General features: G+C 44.7%; 2 protein-coding genes and 1 long non-coding RNA gene across 5 annotated transcripts in view; 2 read left to right on the top strand and 1 right to left on the bottom strand.

The window, feature by feature from the left end:
• LOC142810692 (uncharacterized) overlaps nt 1–26,758 on the bottom strand; it is a 272,930-nt gene that overhangs the window by 222,683 nt on the left and 23,489 nt on the right. The gene's annotated exons all lie outside the window — the stretch shown is intronic.
• Nucleotides 1–26,758, top strand: part of Dsk (Drosulfakinin) — a 61,623-nt gene that overhangs the window by 16,339 nt on the left and 18,526 nt on the right. Inside the window, exon 2 of one of the 2 annotated variants that reach the window (XR_005108093.2) lies at nt 11,547–13,921. The exons of the other annotated variant lie outside the window; for it this stretch is intronic. The gene's annotated coding sequence lies outside the window, so the exon portion shown is untranslated. Of the gene's footprint in view, nt 1–11,546; nt 13,922–26,758 lie in introns of those variants that run through there. 2 annotated transcript variants of the gene reach the window in all.
• On the top strand, nt 18,053–25,151 carry LOC119166674 (uncharacterized). Its single transcript, XM_075891512.1, has 2 exons — nt 18,053–18,395; nt 22,619–25,151. The coding sequence occupies exon 2, from the start codon at nt 22,625–22,627 to the stop codon at nt 24,521–24,523; it is 1,899 nt and encodes a 632-aa protein (XP_075747627.1). The 5' UTR covers nt 18,053–18,395; nt 22,619–22,624; the 3' UTR covers nt 24,524–25,151.

The following is a 26,758-nucleotide window of genomic DNA, read 5'->3' as shown; positions in this document are numbered from 1 at the left end:
AAAAGCAAGTATAGCTTTTTTTTTTCTTCCCGGTAGGAACAAAATTCTTAGACGTCGGTACTGCGACAAAATAGATATGCTTACTGGTGAAATAATAGGAATAATACGCCGGCTACAACTGCCAGGCTGACTAAAGGCTACAGAAGTAAGTCGCTGGGGCGTGTCATAATATTTAGTGACCTTAGAAATGCTCCCGTTCACCCTATCCAAGTTTACTCAGTGTCGGGAGCGCCAAAATAACAACATCGTCAAGCCAAACGGCAAATATGGTGAAATCGTGGAATGGTCTGTGTACTTCTGACGAAACTCATCGACTAGGCTGTATTTAGAGAGCGCCTTCACTCGAAGGAACTGAGCTTACAAATCTAGATGAATGGCGTTATTCAGCTAGTATTTAAAGCATTATCGGAGATATTTAACGCGTCAAAGTATATCATTCGGGCTATAGGAGATGCCAACAGGTAGAGTGACTGACACGAAATAGTTTTTCCTACCCTGGGATTCTCATTGTGCACCGAAAGCAATCTATACATAATGCGAGGGTTTGCACATTTCATCAAAATAAGACTGTCACGGCAGTGAATCGAATCTGCGGCTTTGTGCTCAAGAGCACAAAATCATTTTTATTAAACACCGTGGCATATCTCTTTACTCGACGTTCTTAATTTTAAAAAAAAACTTTGTTTTAATGTGCAAGGTACTTTTCACCGTTTCATATATGTGCTTCCCCCTCCCTCCCCCAACCCATTGCAAGTTACCTGCATTTTCATTCAGTTTGGAATGGTATTAATGGTGCTAAACCACACACTCACTATTATAATACGGCATATTTAACACTTTCACGTATATTTCTTAAGCTGTGGAGCTGAGCCTTGGCTCAAGGCACAAGTTAGCCATACCTTGTTAGGAATAAGCATTTTAGGTTATATGCGATAGCAACGCAAGAATTATACGGTAAACCACTTTATTTGTTTTGACAAAACTGACGAACTAATTGTAATTATTTTTGCGAGGACAAGGTCACCATACAATCGAAATATACGATCAAAATAATGCGTGCACTATTTTATTGTATTATGTTGTCCGCAGTGAGAACTCGGGAGCTGCAATATCAGGCAACCACCAGCAAAGCGGTGTTCACTTCACACGATTCCTTCAAGCTGATAGTTGTCACGTGGACCTACCGTTCCTATAATGGGGAGTACCGGTCGCCTGCTGGGCTTACGCAAGTTGCTAAAAGAACCGGTAATCCACCGCAAGGTAACCGAACCTGTGATACCGTCAGAAGGACGAGAATCATAGCGTGATGATTATCTGCTAGCAAATATTTTTAGAGTTGCCATAAAGAGGCATATACAGATCAGAATCTCTACTCATGTCCTTACGATAAAAAAAAAGGAGAAAATAACGGCATCAATGAGATTCAGCAGACGAAGGAAGGTCAAAGCCATTCATTTCAGCATCAGCCTTGAAAACACCCATTCTTGAACTGTTGGACAAAGGAAGGGATATAGAGAGAGAAGAAAGAGAGGAGAGAAAGAAAGAAGAGAAAAGAGATGGGGGAGGGGTGAAATCTCGCGTACACGCGTTGCGTCGACGGTGACGTATTGCGCCGTGCAATCGGTGCGCTAAATTTACTTTTCTCCGCGGCCCGGATGTTGTTTGCGCACTTGGAAAATGCAGATCGATTTGTGGCGCGCTACCGAAGCGTTCCTACGAACGATCAGTGCATGCCTCTTCAGCAATGCCGGAACAGATTGTGCCAAGCAGCGCCAAGCGCGGACACCTCATGCCATTATAAAGAGTTCTGTGTTGTTATGTCGACCCTCGAAAAAAAAAAAACGTGTCTCCATTTTGCCGCTAGCATATCGAGTTGGCCCAGTGCCAAGTATAAGGAATTTCTAAAACTAAGCGACACGCCTTCTGGGTGTTTTCTGACGCCTAGAATCCGGACACCATACGAAAACAAACGCACAGCTCATCATTTGGGAGGGGCACGCATACCATTCTGTTCATTGGAAGGATGTCGGAAATTGGCGTGACCTAGTGCGCTCATACGTGCTATACAGGGCGGTGAGAAAAGGAGGGAGAGCAATGAAATAGGAATTAAAAGTTATGCCAGCGCAGCTGTACGATACATTGGTTTAGCTGGATGTAGTTCATAGTAATGTGTATAAAACTGCGCAAAAAATTTACCAGAGAAGCAATGGACAACACGTGCGCAGAATGCTAGCCGATGTTAGCCGTTAACGCAGCAGCATGTTTGAGTCAAAGTCTTCGTCCTGCCTTGCGTTTCTCACGAATGACTTCAAAGCCCGTATGGTTAGTGCTATGTGTCACCTGTGGAGGCAAGTGCCCGAAATGACACCTTTATTTAGAATGGTTTATCGTTGATAGATGCTGCAGAAAAGGCTAAAACATGTCGTGGTCGTATGTACGCTGAGTAAATGTGATTTGCACAAGCTACTTCCATTATTACATGCACAGGCGTGCGCAGAGAAGCATGGGGCGGGGGGGGGGGGGGTGTCGAGGGCGCAAAACTAGCTCCATACGTGGGCATAATACAGGGTGGGAGGGGTGACGAATCTTTGCCCAGTGGAACCCTGCGCCCGCTTATGCTTACATGGTGAATGTCGCAAGAGCATCTCTCACAACTGATAATATGTGAATAGCAAGCCGTCAAAATGTCGTGGCACGTCGTATACTGTGCGCCCAACTTGTTCTGCACTCGTTTCAATGGGATATTTATGAAACCATCTATTGTTACAGTGTGTTCTAGAGTACAACCAGGGTCCTTAAATATGGAAAGACACCGGCATAACGGTGCTGCAGTGCCTTAGTGATCTGATCGGTACATATTTACGTAACACGCCGTACAGATATTTCATCATTCTGTGTTATGTATCTAGTGCGCTTCTCGTTGTTCAATTCCCTACTTAACGTGAGCGACGCCACCTCAGGACTGTTTTTAGTGGGCCATTGCAACTATTAACGCAATAACGTTAAAGATTTCATTTCGCAGAAATTTCGGCATCAGTATCGGCGTTGGCGTTGATGTCGGCGTCAGTGATTGTGAGCGAAACATCGCGATCTTGTCCGTGATAGAGAAATCGAAATAGGGCTAATAAAAAATATAAATAAAATGTTTCAGAATTCATGGAGAAGAGGACTCAGGTTGTTCCTGTGACAAGCAGATGTTTTACCCCAAAGTGGCGTGTCCAACTGGAAATACAGCAAAAATAACTTCCCTCGATTGAAAATTCAGTGGAAATAACGTTCATTCTTTACAAACACACGCGTTCTGTATACAGGTTTCACCATACAACGAGTAATATCGCAGTAATACTGCGTAGTACAAGCGTGCATAACCATTGGGTGTCCCGAACATGCGAGTATAACGAGTTGATAGTTTAAAGCCGGCCACCTATTACAAAATGCCCACACGTTTTTGCCGAATTTTCTTAGGACCGCGTAGTGGGAGATAGCAGGTGCGAAAAAAATTCGTGCGCATATTTGCTCGTGGTTTAAAGCATGCTACCGATTACACAGAATGCAGCCATATGCGAAAGCTTTACTGACACAAGCCACTTTCAACTTTATCGATTACATTGTAGTGATCCCCAATTTAAACTTCTCTGAGTAACATCATACAATATAAAGTGTGCACTTTAAGTGGTTGAAGTGCGCATTAAGAACAGGATATCGCTATCACGTTGAACTCTGAAAGGTAAATCTTAAGGGTCCCCCATTCTTTTATGACATGGTGGCTACATGGAGGGAATAGCCTAAGCACGTTGTGTATAAACTGGGGCACGTAAAAGCCAAGGTGGCATAAGTCCGTTAGATTAGCAGTGCTCCTGCGGCAAGGTCGTATAAGCATGTCACACAACATACGAAATAAACCTGGCACGCATTGTACACCACAATCTGCCAAGTAAAACGAAACATGTGATTATTATGCTGCAAATTCACAGTTTTCGTGGCACGTCCACGGCGATTGAAAGCACGTTGAATTTAACGAATTAGCTATATTCGCACATAGGATTGAAAAACAGGCAACATTTGAGTGTAAGCAATCATCCAGAATACGTCATAAAAACCTTTTTGTTTATGTTATATTTGGTGGATATAGCAAATCAGTATTGCAGAAGCCAGCGCGGTAAGTAAAGTTCATGAAAAAAAGAACTATCCTTCCTCAATCGGGAGTAGCCCGAAGCTGCAGAATCAATTACACTCATGGTTGACATCTCACGCAAGAACGAATTTTTGTCAACTGAAAAGCATTATTTCAGAGCAAATCGTATGCACTTACAATGTAGCTGTGTGTTATGAGCTTCTGAATGGCGATGCTGCTCTTGCACTTATCATGTACGTCGACATATGTTAACAGTGTTTTATGCCGGCGTCCATTATGATTTCAGTGGCGTATTGCGTAGCGGGAATGACACTGAAAAATCCATGCGTGCGATCAGATGGCAAAGACAAAAAGTTTTGTCAGCGGGCGTCGAAATCCGCAACAACAGGTGCCGGGCCCGCTAATTACTGGACTACGGTCAAACACACTGGAGGCTTTGCAAACGTGTATTTTATGTTTGACACTTTCGTCTCCCCGTGCTCTTGGTCGGCAGGTTGATGTAAACCTCTATGAGCAGTAAAGTGAAGTAATGCATTAGGGGCATGGTCTCAGAGATTAGCTCCTACAACACCTCGTTGCTACGCGTTTATCACGTTCAGCGTGTTTCAAACATTAGAAGTGTAATTTTGTCAACATCTTAACACACCTCGAGGTGGTGGCCTTAGCCGAAGCGTCGCCCTTACTCAAAGCCTCCATTCATGCAAGAAACGTGGTTGACCCCCCTTTTTAAAAATCAGTATAACACGAAAGCGAAACGTCTTCTCGCAGAGGTAGTTGCGATTTCATTGTGCATTGTTTTGCCATAAGGGCAAAAAAATGAATGCTCTAGTAACAAATTGCAATGTCACGCGAAGAACAGCGAGCAGCTCGAAGCTTGCAGCGCACGGCAGAAAGCACGCACGAAAGGAGCATACACAGGACTAGCGCGGACAAACAACTGTCACAATTCTCACTTCGTTTGTGAGCAGCCTTTCCTAAACGTGGCAGCGAGTGAACTGACATTCGTGCTATTTTAAAGACGATAGTCTTTCTTGGGTACCTTCGACGCCAAAATTTTCGTCTAGCTGTCTTTCTGTATGTCTGTGCATTTGTCTGTTTGTCCGCGGTAACAATTTTTGTAATAGCCCCAAACGATACCTTTAACGGCGAACCCCATCTGCAGCACCCACCAATATTTCTCAAGTTTCAGTGTTCATACTTGTGCAGTTTTCAATTAAACAACAATTATTGCGCATATCTGAGGCACCATAACAACATGTCGATGTTTTGCATGTGTGCCCTTATACTAGAGAGGGCACACACAAGCAATTTTAAGGACTGTAACGTTTATCACGCTGCGCTGACAGTGCAACGCGATGCTCAAAAAAAGTGCCGCCACATCCACGAAGTGAATGATGATGAGTGGGCGAAGCTCCGGAGGTAAACCTGGTAAACCATGAATCCTCCGTACATTTTGCCCACTCGATTTTATTGCAACGCTCCCCCTAGCGTACGTCGCCGCACTATATCGAACGATGACACGCGCCATATGGGGCATCATTCCTATTTTATAACACCTCGCATCTTTCATAATCAACTACACGTACCGCGGTCTAGTTTATAACATCTTGCATCTTTTGGATGGATGGATGGATGGATGGACGGACGGACGGACGGATGGATGGATGGATGGATGGATGGATGGATGGATGGATGGATGGATGGATGGATGGATGGATGGATGGATGGATGGACGGATGGATGGATGGACGGATGGACGGATGGATATGGCTGTACCCTTTAGATCGGGCGGTGGCTAGCGTAATACTTAATGCCGTCAGCTACAAGTACCGCCATCTAGTGAACACTGCAAGAACTGAACGAGAGGTGGCTACATACAGGGCACGCACAGCCCACGCCTTAAGGAGCTTCGCTCCTAAAAGGCAAGTGTTTCTAACACTTTCCTAAGACGACACGGCGGTGGCACCTGCCCGTCGCTTTGCGTTCTACCCCTTATTGCCTCCGAGACAGGAGCGCCCGCCTTCCTTTGTTTGTTTTCGAAGATAACTGCCAGATGGCGCTCGTGTCTAACGTACCTTGATGCACTCGTTCACCTTCGCTGCACGGATCGAGACTCTCGAACGCAGCGCTTCCAGAATACAATTCACCTATGTTCTAGCGTAGAACATCAAATAAACGTTTTGTTCACTCTCTCCACACGCAGCACTTATCGTCTTTCGACGACATTGGCAGTGAAACATACAGATACGGGGCCATTTTATTTAACTTCTGTAACATTAAATCAAACTTGCGGTGAAAACACAATAGGTGCAAAGCACCCGAATCCCGAGATAAGCGCGCGAGCGAGTGAGCCATCACGCTAGAGAACATCTATACGCACTGTGACCATGCAATGTGAAGGAGCGCGCGCACAGCGTCGTTTGGAGTGGCGATCTTTAGACGATCTTTAGAGCGCGCGCGCCCGCAGTGCCATCTCACTGATGGTTACTAAAACGCGCTGAAGTTTTGGGTTAGTGGTTAGCGTCGCGCGCTGAGGAGCGCGAGGTGGCTGGTTCGACGCACTGGTGCGGAACTTCTAGTTTGTTAGTTCTTTGCAATCTGGTATTACGTCATGGAGTCGTGGTGAACCCTGCTATAGAACACTTTCGTGTAGAAATAGCTCTGCGACACGCACCTATCTCGACTGACGGTACCACCGCGTTCCCCAATTTGCCCCCCCCCCCAGAAAAATCGCAGCCACGCTAGATTGGAGCCATCACACGCGTTGCGTTTCCTTCGAGTGAGGCCGTAATGTTCAATAACTATTCAACATCCAGTGGGATGGTTACCTTAGCTCAAGTTCTGCTTCCAATCAGCTACGCAGTCTTCGCTGTAGCACCGCTTTCTCTGGTTATGCTCTCACCGTTAACTACTACGGCTGCCGTAAGGCTTTGTTTAACCGTTGATCATGTACGCTAGTTGCAGGAATGGCGATGTACCACGATTAATTGGCGTGAGTGCTTTCATGTTTTACGATGATATAGCTGCCGAGCATCAACAAACACCATGTAAGCTCTCCGATATCAATGTAAAGTAAACATTGTACTACTCCTGTAAGGTTGATTGATTGATTGATTGATTGATTGATTGATTGATTGATTGATTGATTCATTCATTCATTCATTCATTGATATGTGTAGTTTAACGTCCTAAATCCATTTTATGATTATGAGAGGCGCCGCATGGGAGAGCTCCGGGAATTTAGACCACCCGGGGTGCATTTATAAGGACATATTTTGCTTCCATGTGATAGCGATTCTTATGACGGAATGTTTTTTTTTTCGCCCCCATGAATTGAATTTTCTCTGTCTCACTTCGCAGATTTCATGAGTGTATATCCAGCACAAATACGAGAGAAGTGAAGAAATAACAGTCTTGTACCACCATACCTTACTAAAGGAAATGTTCTAGGAGAATGAACGAACTTGGGCGAAATTGCATTCCCGCGTCCTTACAATCCTGATCTTACAAGCGAGTAATGCATGGAGGGCAAAGCAGAGCGAACAAAAAATCTTACTCACGGACAACGCCACATCGCCATGGATAATGCATTTTCTGCGGTAATTGCATACTTCCGTGTCTTGAGTCCTACAATCTTCGCTTTCTTCGCCATTGTTTACGATGGCTGTGTCGCTTTTATGGTCTTTTTTTTTTCATGGAGCTCATACGTACGAAGCCAGAAGCCTGAATGTTGTTTTGGTGGCGGTTGTTCGTCTTGGTATTTCCTGCTCCTTTGTCGAAACAATATATTACTACATCTATAATGACAGCTAAATGTACCTCCTTCAGCCCAGTCGGAGTCGATGATTAAATTAGCAAGCAATTCAAACCAAACTAGGTGTATTGAAACTACGCATGAAACAGACTTTTCTGGCCAACATTGTCCGCCAGCCAGGCAGTGGCTTCATCATGGTCGCAGCTCTCAGAAAAATAACATAACACACATAAAATGCAAACATCAACAGAAATATTATTGCCTTATCCAAAAAGTGAATGATGTTAGAGCAGCTTGCTCGGAGATGATCGGATACCCCACGAATCCTCTGTACACCTCTCCTACCATCATACATAGACCTTACAACGTTGCTATATATACATTCCATACACAATAATACAATTTACATTTGGACATACTATAAACATTTTGATTAACTATGTATGTTTTATATACAAAAAAGATGTCATTCTGAAAAGTACACTAAGGGCGTCACTCAATGAGCTCAGGGACTCGTTTCCCTTTAAAAATGATTGCTTAGTGATGCATACCGTATATACATTATCTATACATCAAAGGCCATGGCCCTCGCGCCATAAAGCCTCACTATTAATCATCACAAAGTACTACAAGAAGGGTGTTCCTCCATGAGCTCGGTGACTCGTTTCCCTTTAAAGCTTATTACGTAAGGCTGCAAGCTCAAGCTCTAAGGACGTGCTTCGGTCTTCCGAAATGTGCTTCTACAGCAGCAACAATTGTTATGGCTGTTATAATCCCAGCAAGATCTATTAGAATACAACTAAAAAGGCTTCACGCAACCCCAGCTACAGCAGCTGAAATAGTAGCCCTCCGAGCCGCTCTTCACTTTGTTATAGAGCAGACACTATGATTCGGAGGTCTTGTTTTGCAATAGCAAAGCAGCCCTCCAAAGTCCGCCATCCATCTTACGTCATGGTTCTCATGAGCAGCTCGTAGCGGATATCAGGCAAGTGCACCATGCAATACTAGAAAAGGGGCGCAAACTGGTATTTCAGTGGCTGCCTATTCATTGCGGCATTCAGGACAATGACCAAGCGAGCGCAGCTGCCCAATCCGCCCATGACGGTGTCAGGAGTGTCGCCATTCCCCTTTCCTGATCCCACGCAGCAAAAGAATTCCGTGTGCTAGCCCATTGTCTAACGTTAGACCTATGGCATTCTTCGTCTGTCACGAGTGCACGGCTACGTATACTTTGGACCTTGACCTCCAGCTGCGTCTCCCACACAGCCTATCCCGAAGTGATTTGATTGATTCGTGGGGTTTAACGTCCCAAAACCACCATATGATTATGAGAGACGCCGTAGTGGAGGGCTCCGGAAATTTTGAACACTTGGGGTTCTTTAACATGCACCCAAATCTGAGTACACGGGCCTACAACATTTCCGCCTCTATCGGAAATGCAGCCGCCACAGCCGCGATTCGATCCCGTGACCTGCGGGTCTGCAGCCGAGTACCTTAGCCACTAGACCACCGTGGCGGGGCATATCCCGACATGACACAACCTTGCTGGTTCGTATGTGGCTTGGAGTGGCAGTCTTAAATTCCTATTCATTTTTTATTGGAATGTTCGAACGTTATGTGAAATACGCGGATGCAGCGAAACAGTCGTGCACCTTTTCTGTGACTGCAACCGCTTCAACTGCGAAAGGGCGACTCTTTCAGCCGCCCTAGGACAGCTGGACAACTGCCCCCTGACAGAGAACAAAATCCTGGGGCCATGGCCTATCAAGTCTGAATCACGAACCGCTCTGAAGGCGTTGTTGCAGTCCTGCAAGCTACCCAACTTAGACACAAACTGTGACTGTTCGCGGACATCGTTGCTTTCTATAGTGTTCCAATAGTGCTAGTCACACCATATTTATCCCTATACTGTCACCAACTCTCCTTCTCTTTTGCTCTTTTACACCCCTTTTTCTCTTTCCAAGCACAAGGTAGCAAACCGGAACCTTCTTCTGGTTAACCTTACTGCCTTTCCTTTATATTTCTCCCTCTCTCTTTTAAAGATTATTACTTTATGAACACCAGAGTATGTTGCTAAGGAATCATCGATGGTAGGATGCAATGGAAAGTTTGAGAAGGCAACATCGATACAGGTGCTCCTGATGATAGTGGGACGTTTATTGGACTATCCAATCGCTTTGTGTGATGTCAACGTTTAGATCCCCAACAATTACGCAGGGACCGAGTTTCACGACTCGGGACGAAGGTCCTGTATCGATGCCTTGCATTCTCTATGTACTTAGTGACGTCTCCTTCTGACAAGTTCGGTGCCGAGTACATGGCCGTAACTACTATCTCGAATAAGAGCTTCACAGCAACATGATCACCGTTATTGTTCTGGCTGGTTATTGGCAACGCGAGACCTTCAGCCACATCAGGTAGCTTGACGTAGGTAGTTTGACACAGGACGCTCCGCTTCTTCGCTGCAGACGACTGGAGCTAATCCATTGATGTGCATGTTTTCAGCGTTACATGTTTCGGCGAAGCAGAGCGTGTCGGCTGCGGTCAGAATGGTATCATGTTCGATGTCATGAACGTGTGCGTTGAGGGACCGCACGCTCAGAAATGCAAGCGTGGACTTAGGGCGGCGGCGCACCGTGTAGTGAGCATTGTTAGAATCGTAGGAAAGGATGCCGCTAGCATGAACCAGAAGTGTACACTGGCAACACTGGTGTGCACGTCGGCGGCCGCTGGACAAGGCGCGAGCTTGAGAAGCTTGCCGAGGAAGCTCAGAAAAGTTTTGTCATGACGTATTAGGTATTAAGAAACAAGTATCCGTGAAACAAAAACATCTAGTTTTGGGGATTTTAATAAAAGTATTTAACAGTGCTAAAAAGGGGTGGGTGAGGACAGGAGCATCGTCCTAGTTCTCATAGCAACACTGTACGTGAACAGTCACAGTTTGTCACTTAGTCCCGTGCTTGCACAAACCGCAACAAAGCCCTCAAAGCAACTCGTTCTGCTTTCGCAACCCATTTTCCCCTTCCGTAGTGCAGGGTAGCAAGCCGGAGTCTTGCTCTGGTTAACCGCCCTCCATTCCTTTATCCCTCTCTCTCCAAATCCACGCAACACCGCAACATATGCGACATGAGCTTGCAGCCACAGTAAATCGCGAGCTAAGAATTTATTAATATCCCAGGATGACGTGTGCCATAACAGCAGTCATATTTTCAGCAGCAGTTACAGAAGGTTATAGTGTCAGTAACGATTGTGTGAGTTTCAGTAGGCGAAGTCACCAAGCAATTTCTCTACAATAATAAACAGCCGAGACACGCTCTTGTCAACAGATACTGTGATATGAGACAGTATATGATCCAAGACCTAACTAGCGTGAACACCAACTACGTCCATCACGAGCCTCCCCTGCGTAGCGCTGACAATCCGGCTGCTGAGATGGTGAGGGTGCACTTCTTCCTTACAATAACTATGAATCAAATTAAAGCAATGCCGCTGTGACCAGCTGAGCCCTCATATTGCTTCTGGCTGCACATGTAGTGTGAGAAGCCTTTCAAATGTTCCACAGTATTTTCGTTATGAAGGCTAGCCCTGTTAAGAGTAGTACAAACATCACAGAAGCATGACTGAGAACTTATTTCGTGATTTCGTTTTTCATTGCAGGATGTCTGGTGGCTAACGAAAGTAAAACAAGCTCCTGTGAAACGAACACCTGAAAAAAGAGTCACCTGCCGATTAAAACGAGACCGTTACCAAAGCAATGGACGGAGCACCGATTATACTGACTCCCACATCGACCGACGCCACGAGGCATGAGAACCACAAGAGAGCGGATATCACCACAACTACAAAACTGACATCGCCGAAGCACGATGAGAAAGAAGTGAAGAAGGACGGCCAGCATGGACTGACCTATCCAGAGGACATCTCGACGAGCCACAACCCCGGCTACGCCAGTTTCGTAGACGAGTCGGACATGGTGGTCTTGAGGCTGCTCGAGCTCTTGCACAGCGTTCTATTGTTCGGCATGAAACTGCTCAAGAGCCACGGTCGATACGCTTACTCAGCCTCGTAATCAATTCCACGAACTCCGAGTACAAGGAGCAGCTTATAGATCGACAAACTGTTCGTTACAGAGGCGCTATTCCTCTCGTACAACAAGTGCCGAGCGTGATTAGTGCACATATCACTATTTCTTGGGGCCAAACACAGTGTACTCGTTCTGCACGTCATCAATGCGCAACACGCGTTACGTTAACTACGCGTAGCTCAGTTTGTGCGCGTACCGTTGATCAAGCAGGCGTCCTGTTTTGCTGTGTTCAAGCGAGGTCAAGTATACCATCAAGGTCACGGTAGCGAAACGCGAATAAGCGACGCGTGCCCGCACGTTCCACTGTATCGAAGTAACCGGAACTGCTGAGCGAGCTAGCGGTCGTGGCCGTTGCTCATGCCCCACGCCCCTTATTCATTTATTTACAACAGTTACATGACAGTTTGAATTGCGCTTATAATTTTTTTATTCTTCATATGTTGCCTTATGTTTGTAGTTCCAAGTCTCACAACTTAATTCATTCATGAAATGTTGATGGCAAGAAAAGGCTAGTGGATCTTATACTTATAATAAAAACACCTCACATGTATTAAAACAGCCTGACTGAAAAAACCAGTTGCTCGAAATGCACGCTATGCGCGTTTAAAGACGCTCGTCGACTGCCCTCGCAGTATTGATGTCTGATATGTTTGACAAAACTGAAATAACTGCTCGATTATTTAAACTCATTCGCACGAATGATTAGCCGAGTTCATTCAGCTAGAACATTTTCGCGATTATTTATGAGTGGATACGAAATATTATTAGTGATAGCTTATAGCGGCGACAAGTCATGCGAACTAGAGGGCATTGAAGACCTCACTGACTCCCTAAGCTGAGTTGAAAATTGCCCTCCCAAATACAAACAAAATAAAGCGCACATTTTGCGATTTGCCACAGAGCTCCCTAAATATGTGCCCTATAGAAAAGAAAATGTGCCAATGAAAAAAAAAGGAACAATTTGTCGCCTTGACGCCCTTTGACAATGATCTCAAACAACGCGGTTAAGTGTTCTTTTGAATGGCAATCAGCAATTAAGAAACATTCATGGTGTGTTGCAGAATTGCGCCGTTCGAGGGTTTCATAATTACAAAATAATTTCACCAGCCCCTTAAGCCCAGCTTCACTACGGCTTACGAAGCAACCACAGAGGCGTAATAAAACGTGGGCAGCGTGTAGCGGTATACGCTAAACCATCTAACAAGATATCTGAGCGTTCCTACACCACGCCCTGTGTAATATCGTAACACATGTAGTACAGTGAACAAATTTTTCAACAAGCGGCGCCGCTGTCTCATTTTTCACATCCCTGCAAGCTTCCATTTTCCGCTGTACGTCCATCACACTTATATAGCACGAATTACCGTAATGTGTTGCCTCGTCATCACAAAAGCATTACCAACAACCGCTGCGCGCATGGTGCATCGAAAACATTTCGGCGATTTGACAAGACTTGTTGTGTTAGCGTTAATAAAGCCAGACCATAAAGTTGGCAGATGAGCTTTTTGTGTCTGCCATAGGGCACGCCAGAACATGTTCAAGTCTGTATCCATCACGTGCCACGCAAAAGCAATCGAAAGCAGTCCCTATATTTCAGTGCTGCTGCCAGCTTTACACTAGCGTCCTCGTTTATCTTCCAGTTGGAGTATACATAGACACTATCTTACACAATTGAGTAATAATACCAACACGAATTCTATAATTGCACATGGAGAAAGCACCAGAGATACGAGAGACTCAAGATAATGCCGACAAGTCTTTTATTGTTACCGATTTTCAAGTCAACTATATGGTGTCCAATGGCAAGCAGTCGTGCCGGATGTTTATTCGTTCGAATATTAATATAGTTTCATATTTATACTGTTGTAAAGAGTTGTTGAATTATTTATGATATTTATATAAAAGTTAACACGTGTTTTTTCTACAAATAAAAAAGTTGTACGATTTCTTCTGTGTCTCTTAATATCGGAGCAAACTTGCGTCATTTGCAGCATGTACACAGCTCAAATTTATACTGAATTTAGTTCCCGGATACTGAAGACTAGATCAGTGGTTCATGCCCTCAAAATCAAAGATGCATACGCCAATTTTTCACGGGAACTTAGAACAGAACTTCATTTACAATACACCTTCAATGCACGTATTTTTTAGAAAATGTTGGTAGAAAACAGTTTACATGTTCCTTAGCCTGCCAGTGTAGTGTACTGAAGGAATATTTAGAAAGACATTGAAGATGTCGTGCTTGCGTTCACAAAGATATTATAGCAGTTCCCAATAAATGCCAAGAAAAATTAAGGTCTCACTTACTGCGAGAACTCGTGTCGCACACGTTCTGTAGGACAGAATGAAAGCCAACCCCACATACTGTTAAGGTACAATGCTCTGCAACCAAACTTTGTAACTTCAATGCTTTTTTACACCCACACGAGGAAGCAATGCTTGTTACGTATGCTCTTACTCTCCAGTTGGTGGAATTATTTTGCGCAATGCGTGAAGACTGTGCTGTATTTTTAGGTGGTGATTATGTGCATACTATACAGATACAGTACTTTTTTCTATCTCCTCATCTGCCACGGCGGAGAGAAACAGGAAAGTTGAAGCAGGTGGACAGCCTATGTGTTGTACGTTGCAAGCCTGTTTGTTGGTTGGTTTTTTTTTTACCTTACTACGTAGCACGATCGCCGCTGGTTCATGAAATAGAAACAACCTGCATAAATAATAGTGAAATAAATAGGCAGCTATACAGAGTTACGTGCACGTGGTGTGACAATAAAAAAAACATTTCAGAACGACAACAAAGCTGCAGTGACAGTCAAAGGTGAGAAGTTTTATTATCGTTACACGACATCAAGGGTTGAGACCAAAGTAACAGCATTAAAAGTGTAAAAATAATTTAGGACGTTGATAAGGCAGAAAAAAGTTGGAGCTAAAAAAAGTGACAACGGGTTCTGTCGTCGACGAAGGTGGCCTTGGCCGGTAAAAGATTAATCATATTTGTTCAAACTGCCAAACTGATACCTGAATTTAATGGTCAAGGCATAACGTTATATGCTTGCAAATACTTTTAAGGTCGATGTTTATACTACATAGGAGACTTTACAAACAAAACGAGCGAGTGATATACCCTTAAAGAATGGCGATATTAATGTTGCAGCCAAGGTCACTCAAATGAATGAACGATGTCCGGGTGTAATGGGGAATTACGCCAGGGGGGAAGCTAAGCGTACCGAATTTTCGGCAATGTGCTGCTAAGCATCGCGTCGAAGGACTCTAGTGATTAATGCCAGGAAAGGTCACACAGGAGCTTGAAGTTATCTGTGTAGCTTCTTCTGAGCTTCCAGATGGACGCGAACTGGCAGCATGTGAAACGAGCGGTTGTAAACAAGCATTCTTATAGAACGGGAGTTAAGCTGTCGCTCTTACAGAGTATCCCAATTATCATTTCTATTGCACAGATGGGCGATAAATCAGTATTTTTATTGTTAAATTAGTATTGGTTTCAAGTCCTTCTGCGTGCAACATCAACGTCAACACAGCACCTATCTTTCTGGCTCGCTCTCACAAGTGTTCAGACATCATGGACGAAACTGATTTTTAGGTAATGGTAAGTCAAAGCAAAGGTCAGTCAGAATATTTTTATTTAAAATGTTACCCAATGATGCTGGCCGACTGAAAAGTACTTCTATGCAAGAACGCCTTAATACATTACGCACGAATTATTATACGGGTCCAGCTACTGGGTGCGTATTCGCAAAAAATGTAATACACTAAAAGTTTTCTTATGAGAATATTTCAGCCAATCTCAATGCAGGACATATTGTTATCGAAGCCGGCTGACCAAGGGGAAAACACACCTTTAAAAGAGAAGTCCTGCGAAATCGGGAAATCGGGCCCCAGGCGATTTCGAAGAGTAAACTTTGAAAAGAACAGGGAAGGAAATAAAAACGAGAAAATGTGAAGAAAAAAACAACAACATAGTATACATATTATGGCTGATGAGACTTACCTGCCATATTAATAAAAATGAAGCGTGGCCTGAGGTACGCACGCAGCGCCACCTAAGAGAGTCTCGTAGCTACGTCGAACACGCATCTCGGAACCATGAGGAAATAGTAGTCACTCGCTGAAACAGGTAGCGTTGGCAGCGTTTTGAGTGCGGCAATAAACTGCAGCATCTTTTCTTCCTCCGTGAACTGCAGTCATTTTCTTTATTTTTTTTTTCAAGGCAGAACTTATCTTAGCGAACTTCAGTGACTGAGTCTATCTATCTATCTATTCATCTATCTATCAAGCCACCTATGACTTTTAGCTCTTCTGGCCGTTTCGACTTTGGTATCGATACCAAAATTGGTATGGCATAACATGACTGCATGACAAGCAAAATTGACTAGTCATAACACGAAAATCATGGCATATATGCCATCATGTCATGATCTAAATTTCATGGACCTGCTGCTCTTGCAGTGGTTTCGTTCACATTACATGTTGCAAAACTGGTATGGTATGACATGACTGCATGGCGAACACAAGTGGCAGACCCTAACGTGGAAATAATGACATCCATGTCATATAAGTCATGACTACAAGACAGACTCATCATGCCCTCATGGTCGTTTCACTAGCATCGCATATAGCGAATTTGGTATTACGTGGCGCGAACGGACCACAAAGGTAAATGACACGTCCGAACATGATGATCATGAGATGCTTGTCATGTAACAACATGACTACATGCGACACTGATGATGTGCTCGCGGCCGTATCGCTAGGTTTACATATACAAAATTTGGTATTAAGGGATGTGAATGGATGACGAAGGTATGTGACTAGTGCAAACATCATAATCATGAGATGCGTGTCATGTAACAACACGACTACATGCCACGCTCGTGATGCGCTCACAGCCGTTTCCTTAGCTTCACATATATCAAATTTGGTATCACGTGACGCGAAGAGACGACGGAGGTATGTTACTGGTGCAAACATGATAATCATGACGTTACATGAAACAAGTTACTAACAACATGACCACATGCCACACTCATGATGCGCTCGCGGCCGTCTCGCTGTGTTTACGCATACAAAATTTGGTATTAAAAGCTGTGAATGGATGACGAAGGTATGTGACTAGTGCAAACATCATAATCACGAGATGCGTGTCATGTAACAACATGATTACATGCCACGCTCATAACGCGCTCGCAGCCGTTTCGTTAGCTTCACATATATCAAATTTGGTATCACGTGACGCGAAGAGACGACGGAGGTATGTTACTGGTGCAAACATGATAATCATGAGATGCGTGTCATATAAGAACATGACAACATACCACGCTCATGATGAGCTCGCGGCCATTTCACCAGCATCAAATATACCAAATTTAGTATTATATGGGACGTTAATGAACGACGGAGGTAAATTATACGTCCAAACATTATAATCATGACATGGAAGTCATGTACGGCATAATTTACGTCTGCCTCGTAACGCTGTGTTGATTTTGAAGTGAGATCAGCCTCCCTCATTCATGCTTCGCATATCATCGATTCCCACTGTACATTGCATCTGCCAATTTCTAATTCACGAAATTATATGCGCTATGATGTACCACGGCAAACTTTGCGGACCGGTCTGGGCTGTCACTACTTGCATTCATTAGACAACCGAACCAAATTAAACCCACAAGAAACAACTTCAAACATAGATACGGTAACGCGCTACGCAGTGCTGTGTTCTCACTTAGGCGACTTGTATAACAGCTTAGTTATCCAGCTGTCGCGAGCAAATGCTTTGAGAGGCCCCGGACCTACAACCGCTTATTGCACATTTTTCTTAACGGATTTGAGCTTGTTTATACATTCCTCGCAACCGTTCATGACAGTGACAGCTATTGCGGCACAACCAAATCACAAAGATGCGCACGTGCACTTGATCCGCGTAGCGTCCTTCGTTCCTGAATCGCAAACCGGTCTGATACACGATGGCGTAGTAAGGTCTCGAGTGGCGACCGGCTGACCTTTTGAGCACCGCCCCCCTAAAGCTTGCTTCACGCCGCGTGGATTCGTACATACATACGTACACACATGGAAGTGGCTGAATACACGGCGCCAGCCCTCTCTCGCCGGTTTTTCCTGGTCAACCCTTTCTCTGTTAGTGAAAGTGCAGACACCCGTGTGTCCGCTTCCCACTTTTAGACCGTCGTGAAAGCGCGTTCCTCTTACAGACGGCGGCGATGCTTTCGACACGACTCCTTCGCCCTACACACGCCACAGTGAAGAGGCAAAGATGACCGAGGCAACTGAAGACGTCGCGTTCTACGGGCCCGAGCACGTGGAAGATCGCAGACGGTGTACCGTGACACCACCGTTACAGTGACCGCCGTGACAGTGCACCGTGACATCTGCTTGTGCCGTAAGAGTCGGTACGTAACCTCCGTTTTTCCTGCTAGCAGATCCGTTTTGCGGTTGAATGGTTCACGGCTCTGTTCGGTGTATGCCGCATAATCGGTGACGCATTTATACAGTTACTTTCCAAAGATTAACTGAAAACGAACTTTCAAGAGAGAATAGTACAGTATATGTGTCGTCGCATTGCAGGTTTCTGTAGTCACTTGCAGGGTTCGAAAAGTTCTAAACGTCATATGATCGTCAATAAGGGTTCTAAGTTAGAGATTTCACAAAAGGTATTCGCATTCTTCCTTAGAAGAGAAACAATATCGACGAGCGGTTCTGCGTTCTCCAGAAATACTTGTAGCAAAGATTCAGATTTTTCACACTTAATACTCATATTACCTTTTACAACTTGCATTGTTATCTGGTTTAAATACACACCGATAAAACATGTATTGACCGATATTATAGCCCTGCGATCCATATATCTAAAGAACGCATTATACCATTAACCCATGGAGTCAGTGTGCGTAATTTATGTTACTGTTTAGCAAAGTTAGGTGCATAATACGATATCTAACCAGTTTGATAACGAACCTACCTCCAGGCTAAAAATTCCTGTGACGTAATCAGATTCGCATCATTTAATGTAACCTTGCCTATAAAACTGGTACACTCGATTTATTTCTTTTGCCTACATATTCGATCGACACACTCGATCCTTTTCCTGCTCTGTATAACGCTGTTTTATTCATGTAACAGTAAAAAAAAAACGCCACGCACGCCTCACAGCCTTGTATATGAAGTACTAGGCCATATGGTAAGCCTGCAGGTCTCAAAACTCACATTTCGCATATCGTTCATTTTGAGCTCCAAATGGGCGGTGGCATATTTAGCAGAGTGCACCTTACCTTCACACGCACGTACCCATACAGACATATACACGCATATAGTATATATATATTAAGTAAACAAGTGTATACTTAAGGGCTCGTTTTTTCCGTGTTTTACACAATATTAATGAGATCTAACAGATAATAATGCCATGGAAAGTGTAGGGAAGATATTAGACCTAATTGTACTGTAAATATGAAGAAAAGTGGGTGAAAAGATAATTTGCCGTACACAGGAACCAAAGCTGCGACCTTCGATTAACGCGTTCGATGCTCTACCAAGGAGCTACCACGGCGGCTATCCCCCCAGCCACTTTAATGGGTATATATGTGAATTTAAACGTGGGAGTGTCAGTCAGCGCCATCAGCAGCCAAGGCGGCGAGTATGGCACACTCTTCCACAGCCGGGCTAGACTGCACCTGCGCGCGCAGGTGCAGTCTATAGCCCGGTCGTGGCTTTTTTTAGCCTGTTTGGCGTCACGTAGCATGTGAGCTCATTACGAGCTGGCAGCTGACCAATAGTCCCTCGTATACAACCTAAAGCACCAAGTCTGCCAGTACGAGACCCTCGTTAACGAATTAAGGAAACAAGTGTATACGTAAGGCCTCGTTTTTTTCCTGTGTTTTACGCAATATTAATGAGGTCTTACAGACAATAATACCACGGAAAGTATAGGGGTATTAGTTAGACCAAATTGTAATATAAAGGTAAATATGAAGAAAGAAAAGTGGGTGAAAAGATGAGTTGCAGTGGGCAGGAAACAAACTTATATATCGAAAAAGTATTACGCCTGGCGGGAAACAAACAAAGAACAATGTTTGAACTGGGGACAAACGACGGGGGTGAGAGCGAGAATAAAGCAAGAGAACGACACAGAGGATAACCAGAATTGTAGCGTCTGGCTTTCTACCCTGCACTAAGGGGGTACGAATGGAAAAGAAAGATGAGAAGGAAACCGAAGAAAAAAGAGCGGGGTGCTATAGCCCATTCATTAGGCCACTATACCACGCAAAAAGTTCAATAAGGCCTTGACAAATTTTCTGTGCGAAGACAGATCGTGTCAGTATTCGAGCATTGACTGTTCTGATAAGGGTCTGTCGTCAAGGCGGGCTGGAGCGAAGCCAGTGGCAAAGAAGGTGCTCTGTCGTTTCATCGCGGTCGCAATGATCGCATACAGCACCGTTTCGTGTCGATTCGGAAGGCAAAAAAACTGGTGAAAGTGACGCCCAAGCCACGGTCCGCAAAGCACCGTTCTCAGGTCGAAAGAGTCCGGATGGAGGCCGAAGTCGATGAGACGAGTCCAGCCTCTGGAGTCTCATGCGCCATCAATTTGCTGCATTTAGCGGGGATATCACATCTTCATTGGCAATCTGCCTTTATACGACGGGAGAAGAAGTGACAGGCTAATAAGCTCATTGGTTATGTGTCTGACAATGCGGCTCCCAAATTTAGAGTTCTTTAACAAATCGAGATGATCTAGTCTTTTACACCAGATAATTTCTAGTGCGTTGTAAGCCACTTTGCGCAAAAATGTGGCATTAGAAATTACGGCTATGGTGCATAGCTGAAGAATGACCTCCTGAGAAGTTTGCGAGAATCGGAGAATCGGTCAACAACGTCGTCACGTTCAATAGTCATGTTTCACATATATGCAGCAAATTTCACTATTTATTTCCGAAGCTGTATAGAACAAAGAGTGAAAGGGCATCCGCAGAAAATTGTTGTAAGAAAGAAAGAAAGAAAGAAAGAAAGAAAGAAAGAAAGAAAAAAGGAAAGAAAGAAAGAAAGAAAGACAGAAAAAAAGAAAAAAAGAAAGAAAAAAAGAAAGAAAGAAAGAAAGAAAGAAAGAAAGAAAGAAAGAAAGAAAGAAAGAAAGAAAGAAAGAAAGAAAGAAAGAAATTGGACATCCTATTGACGATTGACCTTGGGCATTCATAGGCACATTAATTGGTCGCACAGGCGCCCCTTGCTGTCATCTTACCACGCTATTTCAACATCGCGCCAGACGAGCGCAGGTCAAGTTTTGTTAGAGCCAGTTGCCTAACGCGTCTACAAAAACAAACGTGGTGTAATCGTTTCGCCATTACAGTGCCTACGAATGATTAAACAAAGAATTTGGTCCAACCGACCTTGGTCGCATAGTGTGTGAACACGCTAGAAGCTTATAGACAAACTGTTTTCGAGCTCCCGACGCGCTGGCAAAAGAACAGTAAAAAAAAATAAAAGTAGAGAACGCATGGATAGCTAAACACAGTGGCTTGCTATTTTTTTCGGTTAGTTCATTATACGAAAGGTTTCCACAATTAGTCCATCGCCTAATCTGCTTTTCAACGTACTGAGCGCAACCAGCACGCCACTCTGCTTGACCCACACGTTTATTTCAGTTTGTATACGTCTTACAATTAAGTGACACTAGCCACTCTCAGATGTGTCTAATATAAAATCCAAATATTCTGTTGTTCTAGGCTGTAGAGTTACGTTGTTACAGAGAGTGCAACTTTCCATACATTTATTTGTTGTGTACGCGACTGTAAATAGCCTTTCGAATAGAGTTAATGTATGTACTGGCAGAATTTTTTCGCATACGGTTATACCTGTTTTGTCACTACTCGACCTGTGTCATAAGTTCATAACGTTCGTTACGATATAAATCCACGTGCTTAGTAGATGGTTGTTATTATTAAAGCTTTTATTAGGCTGCCACTATTAGCGAAGTTCAGTACTTCATTCTGGCATAACAGTTTTTGCGAAACACTGTGAATGGAACACCTATTCACTCTATCACGTCAGTATTTTAAGTGTGAATACATTTTATAAGCGACCCCAAACCATCCACCGCCGTCGGCGGCGTCCGCAGTCTTCTCTCTATCTTTAAAAGAAAGAGGACTTGGCGGGCCACGGACGCGACGCTGATATCGGTGTCAGTAACGCGCCTTATACTCCCTCCCCCTTCGCTCGCTCCTCCGCTCTCCTCGCTCACTGCAGCTGCGCGCGCACCCCTCTCTCTCGCGCGCCCGCCTTCTCTCTCAGTCTCCCGTCGATAGCGGGTCGGTAGGGGGCAGTAAAGTTAAAATCCGTTGGCATTCACCAGTGAGTTAACGTAAACTCCCCCGTGTGATCAAATTGCGATTCCCAGGAACCATTACACCATAAAGGCACCATAGTGTGATTAATAAATATAATAGTGCGAATTAATAAATACCCCTCATAGCATCACCCCGTGTATTCTCACTTAACCATGTTCACCCTCGGGGAAATGCTTGGGAGTTTTCTGTCGAAATGGAAGTTACAACTGATATTATTGCTTTTTTGAGAGATGGCGATTGTTTATTCATATTTCCGTTCAATGTTTGTTTTGCAGGCAATCATGCACCAGCCACTCGTAATCTTACTGTGCTCCATGGCGGCTCTCCGTGGCTGGACGCCATCTGATGTGGTCGTCAGTGCGGCCAACATGACGATCTTCCGAGGATCGGCCAAAAACAGCAACGACGAACTCGTCCAATCACTGCTTCAGTGTAGTTCCCAGACATCTGAGACTTCCACGGACAACACACGTCGACTATGTTCAAATGATTCAAGCTGTATTCACTACGAGGACTGCTGCTTCGATGCTGACGTGGCTTCAAACAAGGCGTCCAGGAAGGAGACACGCTGCGTTCCACTACTCGATCACAAAAGTGTTCTTCGCAAAGTAGTGATGGTCACTCGATGCAATGATTCCTGGCCGGAAGACGAGGTCAGGAAGGGCTGTGAGGACGCTGGCGCTAAAAACGAAACGTTTCACCGGATCCCAGCAACGAGCTCGAGTGGTTACACCTATTCGAACGGGTTCTGCGCACTCTGCAATTACGATAGCGAAAGCTGGGTTTTCTGGAGTACCTCATCTGTCGATCGCAGGCAAGCGACCTTTGACTTGCAAGTGGACTCTCTGAAGAAAAGCTTGCGTTACTGCACTGCAACCACGAATTACAGCGATATATGCGGAAAAGTTAATAGCAGTGAATTCATGGAAGCTGAGAGCATGTGCAAGCTTTACTTGGAACCTGTTTTACTAAAGCAAACCGGCAAGACATACAAAAACGTGTTCTGCGCACTTTGCGATGAAGTGAACTTAACGTCCCTTGTATGTCAACCTGCTGAAAGAGGAAGTGTCCGCTACCATGCAAAAGCCCGTGATGGCGCATTCAAACACATCAGCGTCAAGAAACTTACAGTCAATGCCACGACTTGCGCTGCCTGGTTCGACGGCAAGTGTTACATCAACGACACAACTTACAAGTACAAGGGAAGCGCGAATAACACCACAGCCGACGAGTCTTACACCTACACCTACCAACACTACCTCATCATGATCTGCATCGGACTGTCGCTGTTCTTCCTCATCATGAAGGGCGTCACGTACGCAATCTTCAGAGCGTCCCGGAACTTCGCGTCGCGTTGCAACCTGTGCTTGTCCACTACGCTATTTTTCACTCAACTCGTCTACATCCTGGCCGGTTATCTCGACGTTTCCCCCGACGTCTGTGTGGCGTCCTCCGTTATCCAGCACTTCGGGTTCGTTGCAACTTTCGCCTGGACCACGGTACTGTCATTCGACATGTGGAGGAACATTTCGTCCATGCGCGTAGCCGCAAGAAGTGACAAGACGTTGATTTTTTATGGAACCGTAGCGTGGGGCATCCCGTTTCTATTCGTGACCACGTGCTGTGCACTGAACTGGGGTGTCCCATGGTCTCCGTACTCACCCGCTTACGGCCAGTACTACTGCTTCTTCGGCAAGTATCGTCCTTACGTCGCCTTCTTCCTAGTTCCCATGGGCGCGCTGTTGGCAGTGGACATGGGGCTGTACGCACACATCGTCATATACGTGAGACAAACCAAGGACTTCAGGAAAGGCAAGGTCTCTAACCACGACCAGCCTTCTGACGTGGCGTTGTTCTTCAAGCTCGCCCTCATCATGGGCGCACCATGGTTTCTAGGACTGCTGAACTTCATCAACTCCTCTGTAATCCAAGTCCTTACGAGCATTCTGAACGGTCTGCAGGGTGTTTATCTATTCTTTGGCTTCCAGGACCACAAGTACTACGTAGACGTTTTGAAGTCCAGCTACAATAAAGATAAGCGGACGTTGTCGTCGACTGCCTCCAACTGTTCCAATACCACGGATGTGCATAGTGTGAGTGACCTGCCCGCGGCCAGTGACGACGCTAAGAGGCAGAGCGGCGTAAAACTTCCCAAGGAAAATATGTCACGGACAAAATAATTACCAAGAAAGAACTTGTGCCATATTTTTATGATACAAAACACTGTATTCTTCCCTCATCCCTCACTTGCTTACAAACATTGATTCTAACGTTTTGGTTGTGTGTTATGCACTACACTTGTGCGTGTTACATCGGAGATCTTGGCCAGGACAGAAGTTTCTCCATCTTGCTGGCTTACAAACACCCGTGAACCAAAGCAGCTTTATGTCACCCCATGTTTATCAGTTCCTTCGTGTGCAAGTAAGAGTCAGGGTCACGCGAACTCTTCGACCGTTGTTCGAAATCAAAACGTTTACTAGCATGTCGGAAAATTCCAGAGAATGGCCATGCTTGAACAAGATAATCCTTTTCACGCACGAGTTTTGAAGCTGCCATCCGGGCCTATAAAATTCCTGCGGCTCTATTATTCGCTCAAAATACCTACAAAGACCATATGAATGACAAAGGAAGAGCATATTGCAATACAACTATAGCTCAAGTCTAAATCAACAACTCGGAGTAATTTAATTTTCCTCAATAGAAGTCAAACCGGTGATTGGTAACAAGCCAAGCCTCGGCGCACAAGATTAAAACACGAAAGCAAGCCCCAATTCCCCCTTCTTGGTCAATAAATATACGCTAAGAAAAGTGTGAGTCTGTTAATTTAGCCTGTTAACGGCGCTATGACACCCCTACCTTGCACTCACAGCCTCAACAAAGAAAACAAATCTGCAAATGTACATTATTCCGGGGTAGATGCAACTAAGCGGCATACAGACCCACCTGCCATGTGTCGAAGCCCCCAAAAAAAGCCTTTAATTCCAAAGCGCACGACGTGCAGTGAATCGCGTTGCAGCTTCCGTCCGCGCAGAGCATGCCACTCAAGCCTCGAGCGGCGATTCACAAACAACAAACTTGCCACTCAGTCCGCTCATTCGCAAGAGGCCGCAGGCTGCGGCACTTTGCCGGGCGGCGCGCGATAGTAGTGATTTGGTTGAGGCCAAATTAAGGCGTGGGCCCTAACGACGTTGTTTATCGTTCTCCGAAGGCCGCAATAAGCCGCACGCTATAAAAAGCCGTTTCTTCTCCTTCCTTTAACTTCAGCTCTCGTGTGCGAAGTTGGTGAGCACGTAACAGCTCTAAAACACACAGTCGAGACGCGATTTCCCACAGAAGGACACCACCTCCATGTGTAGGTGCACGCAAAAAGAGGAAGAAGAAGACAGCGATGAACACCCAAGTGGAAAGTGGCTATCGAAAGCACTGTTCAGCAAGTTCTTATTTACTACACACGTTTACAATTATACTATTATACTGTTCAGCTCTATAACGAGCAAATATAGCGAGTCACGACCGAAGCACGCGCGTCTCCTTAAAACGTACATTTGCGATTTATATATAGTATGGTAAACAAACCAAGGATTCATTGCGATCTTGAACTAACTCTCCCGCTCGACTCAGATATATGTCAAATCAATATTTGTGGTGGTCGTTAAACAAGGATAATAGACGTCCACGTCCGAGTCAACACCTTACCAATGTAGTCGTAACAATAGCTGTAACATAAAGTGCCCGACCGGTTGCACTTCCCAATCACGGTGTACGGTGTTTTATGACCCGATGGCTAGTTATGGCCAAAAATAGCTAAGACGTGATGCAATGTAAAAGTTATGGTGTAATCTACGAAAACGTCAGTAAGTATGAAAGGGCTACATTTGAGTCCAAAACGATGCACATTGCAGCTGCTTAAGAGTAATACGTACTAAAACTATGACGCGAAAGGCACGCAAACACAATAGTATAAATTGTCATTTCTTTAGCAGTGAAGCTGCAATCAGAGCATCCACAATTGTTTGGGTGCAGTCGTGGAACGCTATGGTCGGTGTCGAATGTTGATAAAGGAACAAACAGTAGCGATGCAACTCGCGTCTTAAACCCTATAGTTGTCTCCTTGAGAATTATTAATAAATGGTTAAATAAGCTAGTTCATTGTGCGATTACTTACTGTCCTGTCAATGTCATCACGACTTCTAAGATACCATCCAACTTCATTGACACGCGATGGGTCAAAAGCTAGAAATTTTTCATCCAACTTATCCCATGTAAAACAGCAGCCTGATACAAGGTGATAGAGAAAGGAACTCCAAGGAGAAAGGAACTGATCAAGGAACGACCGGGAAGTTAAGCAACGAAAACATCCAGCTGGCTACCTTGTACATAGGAAAGCTTAGAACATGAGGTATACTGAAAGAATG

This window comes from Rhipicephalus microplus, chromosome 1 (assembly GCF_043290135.1).
Source record: "Rhipicephalus microplus isolate Deutch F79 chromosome 1, USDA_Rmic, whole genome shotgun sequence".
NCBI classification, from domain to species: domain Eukaryota; kingdom Metazoa; phylum Arthropoda; class Arachnida; order Ixodida; family Ixodidae; genus Rhipicephalus; species Rhipicephalus microplus.
The sequence above is the reverse complement of the archived record's forward strand: the minus strand, read 5'-3'. Positions and strand labels throughout refer to the sequence as shown.

What these genes read in the sequence shown, in the direction of transcription:
- LOC119166674 (XM_075891512.1), top strand. Translation starts at nt 22,625, where the DNA reads ATGCACCAGCCACTCGTAATCTTACTGTGCTCCATGGCGGCTCTCCGT.